This window comes from Apostichopus japonicus, chromosome 2 (genome assembly GCF_037975245.1).
Source record: "Apostichopus japonicus isolate 1M-3 chromosome 2, ASM3797524v1, whole genome shotgun sequence".
NCBI classification, from domain to species: Eukaryota; Metazoa; Echinodermata; class Holothuroidea; order Aspidochirotida; family Stichopodidae; genus Apostichopus; species Apostichopus japonicus.
This window is the reverse complement of record NC_092562.1, coordinates 21386014-21396530: the sequence shown is the minus strand read 5'-3', so window position 1 is coordinate 21396530 and position 10517 is coordinate 21386014. Positions and strand designations below refer to the sequence as shown.

Here is a 10517-nt window from a genome sequence, read left to right as displayed (position 1 = left end):
TCCATTGTGAGGAACCAACTGCAGAATGATCAACGTTAACAATACTAATTTAATAAATAGTATCGTGCGACAGATATATTTCAGGGAAAAAAAGTAGTAGGTAATTATTTAAGAAAAGAAAAATAAGGCTATGATTTACATATTCAATACATGCTAGTTTCACCTCTCAAATTTGAAAAAAAGTTAACTAATTTTGATTTCATAGACTAATTTTAGTTTAAAACACAATTTTGGGTTGAAACAGTGTACCACACTAAGATTTCTGTTCATATATGGCACAATTGATATCACATTCCAATACCCATATTAAAATAGAACATTCTGATAATATAGTAATCGGCTTAGTTTCACCTCTCAAATTGAAGAAAAAGTAACAATTATTGACTTCAAAGGTTTATCTTAGTTAAAACCCACAATTTTGAGGACAACAAGAACTGTTTGATGTACCACATGTAGAATTCAGTTTGTAGGGCCCAAATTATAACAATGTCCCTGCTTTTCGAGAGAACATACTGATAGCAGAAAGTTTCACCCCTCAAATTTAGGAAAAAGCGACAAATTTCTACTTGAAAGATTACTTTTCCTAAACACAAACGTTTTCAAATTGAAATAGTAAATATGATTGGATGTACCACGATTGGTAATTGCATTACCACATTATTATGAATTGCTTCCCCCACACGGAGTACTAATCGAGTGACCCATGCACGCTAACTATGCTTGCAAAGTTTTCTTCAAGTAAAGTTTGTTAAAGGATTCTGTACATTGTTTGAAACGTCACATCACTAAGCTAGTACCGACCAAAACGCGGCATTGGGAGGGCGTTAACGTGGGCGGGGTTAATTAAAATCCGTTCTGATTGGATAGCAGTGAGTTTTTAATGTACGGCAGCCGAGAATTACCATTTCAGAGACGCGAAATCAACAGTTCAAGTTTAGTGTAGAGACCCAAGGATCAGAAAGCCTTACAGTAGCTTAATTGAAACCCTATCCGTGTTAGATCGTTATCTTAAGTGTTTAAGTAAATACCAGTGTTTTGTAATCAAAATGTTGCAGAAAGTTAATCCTAATTTTTGGCAGTTTTACTGTCATCATATTTTTATGATAGCCTTGTTATATGTATGAAAGGGAATGAACTATTCAAATACAGGGTTATATGCAACCTTAAACATGTCAGAACTTGTGTATTATAGAGTAGGCTACAACTTATTTTGGTATGTGTTTTACGAAGAAGGAACTGCAACTGTATCATCCTCGTTGGAGTGAAACTTAATAATTGCTAACTGTTTGGATTTTTTTTCTAAAAATGACATAAGAAAGACAATCAATTGGGGAACAAGATTTAGTGATGAGACGATTGTCTATACTCTCAAGTCCATAGTGTATTTTGAATGGCAATCTCAAAAATTGGGGGGTCGGGAGGTCCAATATATTATCCGGGCTGGGTCTGATGTTATTGTACACTCCCCCAACAGTTTCGGTCACTTCCGGTCACATGACTTTTTTATAAAGTAAAAAACTGAATGTGAACTACTATACTACCTGTAAATCTAATTTTTTAGTTGACTAACCTAGAGTTAAGGTCGAAAATCGTAACCTTTGACCTTTGACCTCCAAGTTTTTTTTTGGGTACTGAGGGTCAATAAGGCACTAACATATCCAAAGTGGAAGTATATATGACTTCCGGTTCAGGAGTTATATTGGGTCAAAGGTCAAAAGTGTCGTTTTTTCAAAGATATGTTAAAACGCGTAGGAGTGACCGATTTTCACGAAACTTGCAACGATGACGTGTGACGTCATAAGAAACAGTCACGTGAAAAGTTCGGCGATGAGGTCATCGGTTCAAAGGTAAATCAAAGGTAAAAAATGAAAGTCCCCCAACAATTCAAATTTTTATAGGAGATAATAATTCGGACCTCCAAAAAGGGTCAAAAAGTTTCATTTTGACATAAGGTCATACCAAATCAAGATGGCGGCCACTCAAAGTTAACCCTAACCCTAGGGTTAGCTAGGATTAGCTGAGGGTTAGCATATTCGACTCCTGTGTGTACACGAAATAATTTTTCGTGATACAAATTGGTGTCGTGATGTAACTTGATCCGTACTATTACGTGATACCTTTAAACTTGTTTCAAGTCGTTTACTCTGGGAATGAGGGCGCTGTAAAAAATGTTCTAGGGGTGCGTTTTTGAGAGCGGAGGAATGTGTTATAACCCTGTAACTTACACTGAAGACTTATCACGTTATGATGTACAAAATATGTGCCGTTTTTTTTTGCCAATTTGTTCTGGCCGGAAGTGACGCCATCATAAGCGTTATTATTAATTTCTACAAAACTAAATCATCAATTACCTCATAAATAGCAGTAAAATTACTTCTAGACATTGCCAATCGACTCTCTGAGTTTTAATTTTGTTCCTTTACATTTGACAAAATGGAGGCGTAACCTATATATTCATAAAAAATACTAATTTTTTTATTAAAAACCAACCAAAGACCGGAAGCAGCTCAAACAGCCTTTACATAATCTCTTATTATCAGTTCTAACTAAATCTTTAATTTAAAGCAACTTGGCTAAATTATTTTTTCCAGCTGAAAATAGCGCCCCCGCCAGATGACGTCATAAATTCGACCTCGCGCAAACTCAATGAAAATATTGTTCCTAATAGATTCGGACATGCTGAATCCATTACTGAGGTATGAGTGAAAAGATGTGAAAAAAGCGGTCACTTTGATGTCACGCTACATCGACAGGGGGACCCGATGGGAACGGGACTTCCGATAATAGAAGACAGACACCATAGCGGTGGTGCCCTGAAAAGAACTGCGTAATCGAACCACCCCAGTAACCATGGTAATGCTCCAAAGTTTTAAAGTCGGCTTTTAACCATATCATGATAACAGTATTACCGGTGAAAACACCTATTTTTTTTGGGGGGGGGGGAGCCTCGGAAACGTATAGGCTATACCCCCTTCCCGAGAATTAATTTAACTGTATGAAGTGTCTACAACCAACTGAATCTCTTGTCTACCACATATGAAAAATGCAACTCCGTTAGATACCCTCAGTGGATAGGAGGGGGTTCCAAAAGAGGTACTTTTTTATAGTTTTCAATACAAAAACACCTATTTTGGGGTGAATAGAAATGATATAGACAAAATACCTTTCCTGACCAGATAATGACACGTAATTGGTAAATATCAAAGACATGCGTCTCTTCTACTCCACCTGAAATTGGGAAGTCGATGGGTCTTTCAGAGGGGACAGGAGGAGGGGTCAAAAAGAGGGGGTTTCCCGAATTTGCACGTAATATAGAATTTAGAACACGTATGTTTACAGGGGTCTTTGGGACCCATACCTACTAAACTGAAGCAGATATGGACCTGGGAGCTGCGGATTCGGGCTCCTGGGAATCGATTGATCCCTGTGACGTCATTTGGGCGAGTATATTTTTTAGCCAAAACTGCAAGGTTTTTTAGGTCAAAAACCCTTTTGTCGCAAAATAGGGCAATGTGTATCTTATCTGGTAGTGCTCGATACGGAGTTTATTTTTGCATTAGGACGTGAGGGGCAAAAAACATGGGGGGGGGGCAGGGACCCAAGTAGGGGTGTCTCCAAAAACGAACAAATTACACCTCATCCGCTACACTTTAAATGAAATCGTAAACGTTTACTTGAAAATGGTTTAAAGTTGCTGCAACCAAAAGTCGGTTTCCTCAGGTTAATCCATGAGATGTTAACCGTATCTTGGTTAAACGTTCATCCTGTTTTGCGTGCTTCATCACGAGTTGCTGCAACCGTAAACGGTGTTTTCTCCTTAAAAACGCAAGTGTTTCCTGAAATATTACCACTTTTGGAGTTACCTTCAACGGATTCAGTTTTAGTCTTCCTAATTATAGAATTTAGAGATCATCTTTCAATTATCTGTTCAGAATACTATTTACACAGTACATATATTTGCGTGGAAAATTTATGTATATGATGGAATTCTCTGCCTTTCAAGATTAATGTACAGAATAATAAAAAGAATAGTAAGAGCTGTGAGACTGAAAATGATTCAAACTTGATTTTAAAGTAAGAAATATTTATTAAAACCCAACAAATAATACCATGCAAAGATAATCAATGAAAATTTAAAAATGTACAGTTAAGTATTGTATATGTATCACTAAAGATAACAACACATGAAACAAGCACCTATATGTGGTAAAGGGCGGGCTGCTTTTACAAGTGAAACTTAGAGAGTGAGTTTGAAACTGACAAAATTGGTCTCCAATACTTTTGTCCTTATTTTAACTCCGACCACCTTTAGCTCTAACACCCATCTTATATACATGACTGAGTAAAATCGTTCTAATGACATCATTTCATGCCTTGGCAGTGTCAGAATGAAGGGACTGTTAGCATTACACCCTCACCCATAAAGAAAAAAAAACGAATTCAAACAAGTTAAACATAATCAACTACAAATTATAAAGATAAGAAGAGATAAATCAATTTCAATTTAATAATATACAAACATTTATGTCTAGTATTATATATAAAAAAAATACAGCATGAAAAATCTCTCAAAATGCGGTGTAGGATGCGGTGACCATACAATCAAGAATTCAAAAGAGCTTCTCGATATATAACATTGATTCATATCAGGTCACCTTATTACAACCAAATCTCACATCTAAACACCTACTATAGCACGTCATGCCTAACCAACAATTTTTTTCTTATTTACCTAAGGTTACATATAAACAAACACTATCATTTGAAGCAAGAACAAACCATCAATTACAATTAAAACATTCACAAAGATTATATGTTAAGCATTATTTAATTAATAAACAAAATGAAAAGCTGAAAAAATGACAATACCACCGAACACCTTTTAAATACCACCTGTCTACTCGCAACAATTTTCCTAATTTAACCAAGCTTACACCTTCTCCCCATAGACAAAATAGGTGTTTACAACAAAGTGTCATATGAATCAAGAACAAGCAATCAATTACAATTTAAAAATATATACAAATATTATATGTCACCATTATTTGAAATAATTAATCGCAACACCACATAGCATCCCATGTGTACTGTCAGTCGACAAGCAACGATTTTCCTAGTGATCCAACATCTCTATCATATATTATTTTCAAATAGCTGGGGGCAACCTGATGAATGACCACAGTTTTTTTCTTTTCTCACAGTTCATTATATGATAACTTTGCAATTAAAGGGCTTTTCCCCTGGAGGAATATATTTCAACAAACTACAAATTTGCTACCCTCTCACCCACTCAATGTTTTAAAATTTCATTTTTCAATGCATTACTTTTTCATCAGTCAATCCCAACCTAATGAACAATGCTGAATCTACACCAGGCCTAGCAAAGAATTCCAAAACTTTAAAAAAAAACTTTCTTTGAAGAAAAACATGCAGTTAGATTGTGCTTCCAAGCTTTTGTATAGTCACTTTTACCTGCTAATTCTCTTTCCTGCTATCGTATAGTAGCTGTGCTGGATTCGCTTAATGTTACATGTTCACGTGAGACCGCTTGGGAAAATTTTGGCTGAAAATGCCTCCCAGATCGCTGGATATGGCACTTCCCAGGCCTTGTAAGTTGCATCTTAGCATTTTCTCTTTTGAATATACTAGCGATATCATAAAAACATTAATAAAAAAAAAAAATGCTCAAGGGGGGGGCGGCTGCCCCCTTCTCCCCCCCTTGGCTTCGCGCCTGGTTGTCAGTGATTTCAAAAATCTCTTTTTTGTACATATGTAAATGTACAGTTACATGATCTCGGGTATTCAATATTTACACAATAAAACATACTGATGAGATGAATGAGGCTGTCCACAGAATCACCTTCCTTGACCACTTGGGACTCAGCAGCAATGGCACATGTACTTTCACTGATTAGAATTTTTGGGGTTGACACTGACTCTGCAATCTTTTGAAATTCGTTTGAAGTCTGAAATGAATAAAAACAATACATACATACAAAATGTCATAATGCAACAGGTTTATAATGACAGGATAAGACATGTCTTTCTCTTTGCAGTGCATTACATTTGGTCCATGCGTGGACAATTGTCCTTCCCATATATGTGTGCATCCCTATATGACTCATTGGTGCTTCTATGGTAAGTTTTACCCATAGTAATGATATATACAACCAACTAAACTTTTATCATAAAATGGGATGTTGTTCTTGTTGTCATGCTGGAAGACTATTAATAAAGAATACACAAGAAAGGTTATGATTTAGACACAAATGCTTTAAGTCCTTGAGGAGTTGACTACAATGGATGCAATAAGTATATTGTAATCTTTGATAACAACAGGAGCAACACATTGGCTACAGTTGCAAAACATAAATCTCATAAATATTACTTGCTAACTCATCTCGCTGTAAGGAATAAGATGAGAGGCAAAATCCCTTCTGTAAAGATTCAGTTTGCTTTGCTTTGATAATTGCTAATGGCAATTTGAGTAGGCCTGCTCTTAATAGGTGGCAGAGACCATCTGCAGACCACTGGAACAGCACAACAAGTGGTCACCTAATCAAAATTAACATAGCTGGGCTTTCCACCAATCAGCGTTGAAGTCTTCAACGATCAATAGATTCACAATACATTGGGATATTAAATATAAACTAAATAAGATAATTAAATAAAGATGATCACTTAAGTGAGTTGTATTGAGCTAACATCACTACAAGATCGATTGTTACCTCAAATGACATCTACTACAATACATGTGTTCAAGTTATATACACTTTTGTATAATCTGGTATATTTTTTCAGCCCTGCTGACAAAGAACACTGTACATCTACCCTATACATATCATCAGATGCACAAAGTTGACACTGGCGTAAAGCCTATATGCTTAGGTTTGAGATACTTCAAAGATTTCATGTTGAAAACTGTTAAATGCAATAAGACTAAACATGCCCTAAAATGAGCCTGTAAATTAAATTCTGCATCCATTAATGCATCATACTTGATTTCACCTATAACTACAAGCATGACATGACACTTGACATGACACACGTCAGAGGCAGGTTCTGTAGAAAGTGGTGGGTGGCCAAAAGAGCACCGAAGACTTGCCTGTTATCTACAGTATGTCCTGTGAGTCTTCTGCCAGAATTTTGAAACTAAAGAAGCCCATTTTATATGCAATTTCCTGGATACTGACTCATAATCATAATCAGGATAATGAAATTTTAAGCATTTTCATCAGCATGTGAAGGTGGAAGGGGCTTCGGATGATTAATCACACCCTGAATCTACACCTGCATAAGATATGCTATTTTACTCAGAACATGAAAACAGGTGATACCAAACATGCCAAGATCACAAATATTCTTTTCAAACTTTGATCTTACATTTGTGTAGGAAACGAAGTCTTCTTCATTTTCCCGTAGCAGCAATGGTAGCAACTGTAATCCTGCTTTATTCTGTTCCTCTGTTCTGTCTTCCTCAGAGCTTCTTATATTCCTGGAATAATAACAATGGTGAAGAACACAATATGATGGTTTGCGTCATACATAGATTTACGTTTGATACACGATTCATGATTTTAAGAAGGGTAAAAAATGTCATAAGTACACGCAATGAACATAGCAACAGGTCGGCCCACGAAATAAAGAAATGTGGTCTTTGCCTTTGAAACGTTTTGGATTTCCTCAATCGCAACAAAACAAAAACATTTTTGCACCCTTAGGGGACTAATATTTTATGTAAGGGATAATAGGTTTTTTGAAAGGTACTAGATCTGTTTGTGATTTAGAAGATAAAAATGAACACAAAAGAACACTCTATTACGCATTCCTATCTATTTACCTTTGAACGATTTCTTGGGGTCTGTGGGGGTATAGTCTGTCCACACTGGAGTGGGGATCGTTGGGAGCGTAAAGCTTTTGAAGGGGCGTAAGGCTAAACACCCAAGCCTCCTAGTAGGTCTAGAACACTGGTAGAGATTTAAACTGACTAAAATTACAGTTGAAGACTTACCTGTCACACCTGTGTAGAATTTCTTTGATCTTGTCATGTTTATTACCATTCTTGACACTCTTGAGGTAGCATCTTCCCAGTAAGGTGATACTTTTGGCCAATCTAGGAAACTTTGGTTCCAAGCTCAAGGTCAACCCATGACTTAAAATCCTCATTAAAGTACTGGAAAAAATGTTTCTTCTGATGAAAATGGAACACTCATCATTATGCAGAGAGTATTGTATAATGACTCAGAGAACAGTGTATCTTCATTTTCTAGTTCAATTACTTTCCTAGAATGACCATACTCAACAAGAATTTTCATGGTGGTGGGTGATGTTAAAGTGGTGATAGTTTTAGCTCCAACACCTGTTTTGGGAAACAAAATAAAACACCAAATTTTGAAATATACCTTGGCAAACTGACACCTCATGAAATACCAGCAGAAAGTCAATTCTTAAACAAATTTCTCTAGTCAGATTTTACTTTGATTACTCCAAGCATATTCTATGTTTTAGGACCACAAAACACTGGCCAAAAACATTGTAAATGCTTAAAGGATAAAAATCTTTCAGATCTTCTATTCCTACAAAGCACAAACCTTTCCTTTGTACCAGTTTGTATGACCTAACATTTTGAATATGTTGGACTGCATACTTTTCAACAATTAACCACATATCTTCTCCTATTGCCAGCAACACCCTGATTAGACCAATGTCAAATCATTCTTGTTGTCTCCATTCATAACAACTGCCATATGCTTGATAGTCAACACCACTAATCTTAATAGACTGACAAATTTCAAAGTCATCAACCTTTATACCTTGTATTGATACCCATTGAGTAATATCCTTTTCTAAGCAGCAATTTTTGGAAGCTACTTTGATTTCAAGTTCTGGCTTTAAGAAATTTTCAGCAAACAGATAACATGCCTGCTTCATTTGAACTCTGCTTGCAACTGTTAAGCAAATATTTTAAAATTCTTGGAAATAGTGGCATACGATTTCAGCTCTTGGTGCTTTGCTTCAAACCGCATACACCAGATTGCTTTTAATTGGCCGGTCAGCATAATGCAAAAGGTAGTGTTGCTTTGGCTTTAACCTTTCCTCTGGGAATAACTCCTTAAAAAGTATGAAGTGATCAGCTATTGTACTATCTAGTACTGCTAGCATTTCAACAGAAATAACTGGAGCAAAGGCCAAATCAACTATAGTAAAGGCTTCATAATTGACGCACCCCCGTAATTGACGCACCTTCAATTATTACTTGCAACGATACAGAAGGCCACCTAAACTTTTTGCAGTCAAGCAGAATTACATATTTCATGAGTTTGAATCCATTTCAGCTACTTGCTGACCAAATTGTGGCATTTTTTAAGCTTTTAACACCCTCCCCCCAGTTTAACACATTTTTTGGACATTTGGAAATCTTACTCCCTAAAAATAACAAAAATTACTTCAATATGATACCACTACTCTCTGGGACCTGACCTGTCTAAGCTTAGAGGTTCAGAGCATAGCAAACAGCATCCAAAGTCAATGGATGTATACTTAGGCCTACACTACAGTTAGCTTATCGACGAATGTGTCAATTTAGGGGTATGAAAGAACTTGACACAGCAGACATTTTGTGTTCAAATTCTTCTCAATTGTTCATTGCGTAGGCACAGAACAATAAATATTTTGAGATCATTACATTTCTGAGGGACTAAACATATGAAAAGTGCAGGCAGTTGAGTGATTTTGATTTTATGTTGACCGACATCGTCAATTCAATCCTTAAGTGCGTCAATTACGAGCCCACCATGCTATATCTTTTAGAATTAATGCCAAAATTTGTGGGGGGGGGAGGTGGAAAAGCTTTAAAGAAAACACAATTTGTTCGTCATGTGGCATAGGCCCCTGAAATGGATTCAACATTTCAATCTCATGAAATATGTAACTGCTTCGCTGCAAAAAGGTTTAGGTTGCCTGCTGTATCAATGCTATGGTACAATCTAGCAGTAGGCCTAGTAATATTTGAAGGTTCGTCAATTATGAAGCCTTTACTATATTAACTATAGTAAAAGTATTAGTAGGCTACTAGAGTACTCAGTGGTACTAGGCCAGGCAGTACTATTATCTTCGACTTTAGGCCTATGCCACTTTAAGTTAGCTATTTTAGTTCAGATGATAAGGCATGAGTATTTTGGTTACTTACAACAGAAATCGGGCGATTTTCACCAATAAGGCACACTGTTTTACGCTGTTGTGTGATCACGGTACAATCGTTCGAAGAAGCCGCCGTAAAAATAATACCCCAGTTGCGCAAGTACAGTGAGGTCCATGCTTGGTTACGCCCATTCGATGGTTACGTCACAGCTTTCTACGTGTACGTCACTTGTCATGTAGTATCATGCAATACCGTACTTCTCGAGGCAATGCAACTTGCCACATTATAACTTGTCTTGAGAGATGAAAAAAACTTGAGGTCTTGGTGTCACAACGTATAACATATATCCTTCTTTGAATATAAGATATCCTGTCGT

The 10517-nt window shown here is 36.5% G+C and overlaps 1 protein-coding gene across 3 annotated transcripts; it reads right to left on the bottom strand.

Moving 5' to 3' along the window:
- Positions 1 to 4067: 4067 nt before the first annotated feature.
- LOC139982042 (uncharacterized) lies at positions 4068 to 10463 on the bottom strand. 3 transcript variants are annotated; one of them, XM_071994553.1, is made up of 4 exons: positions 10190 to 10463; positions 8012 to 8359; positions 7384 to 7495; positions 4068 to 5966 (listed from the first exon to the last, which is right to left on the bottom strand). In XM_071994553.1, the coding sequence occupies exons 2-4, from the start codon at positions 8164 to 8166 to the stop codon at positions 5748 to 5750; spliced, it is 486 nt and encodes a 161-aa protein (XP_071850654.1). In that variant the 5' UTR covers positions 8167 to 8359; positions 10190 to 10463; the 3' UTR covers positions 4068 to 5747. The 3 variants fall into 3 exon arrangements, 2 of the variants coding, with proteins under 2 accessions (XP_071850654.1, XP_071850645.1); XR_011797961.1 differs by lacking the exon at positions 8012 to 8359; XM_071994544.1 differs by lacking the exon at positions 10190 to 10463 and having other exon boundaries at positions 8012 to 9816.
- Between the last annotated feature and the right edge of the window lie 54 nt (positions 10464 to 10517).

Bases quoted from the DNA above. Each gene is read 5' to 3' on its own strand.
- LOC139982042 (XM_071994553.1), bottom strand. From the start codon at position 8,166: ATGAGGATTTTAAGTCATGGGTTGACCTTGAGCTTGGAACCAAAGTTT. The intron at 7,496-8,011 runs GTAAGTCTTCAA...TTATTATTCCAG, and splicing joins ATTCTACACAGGTGTGACAG to GAATATAAGAAGCTCTGAGG. The intron at 5,967-7,383 runs GTAAGATCAAAG...TATTCATTTCAG, and splicing joins ACTTCGTTTCCTACACAAAT to ACTTCAAACGAATTTCAAAA.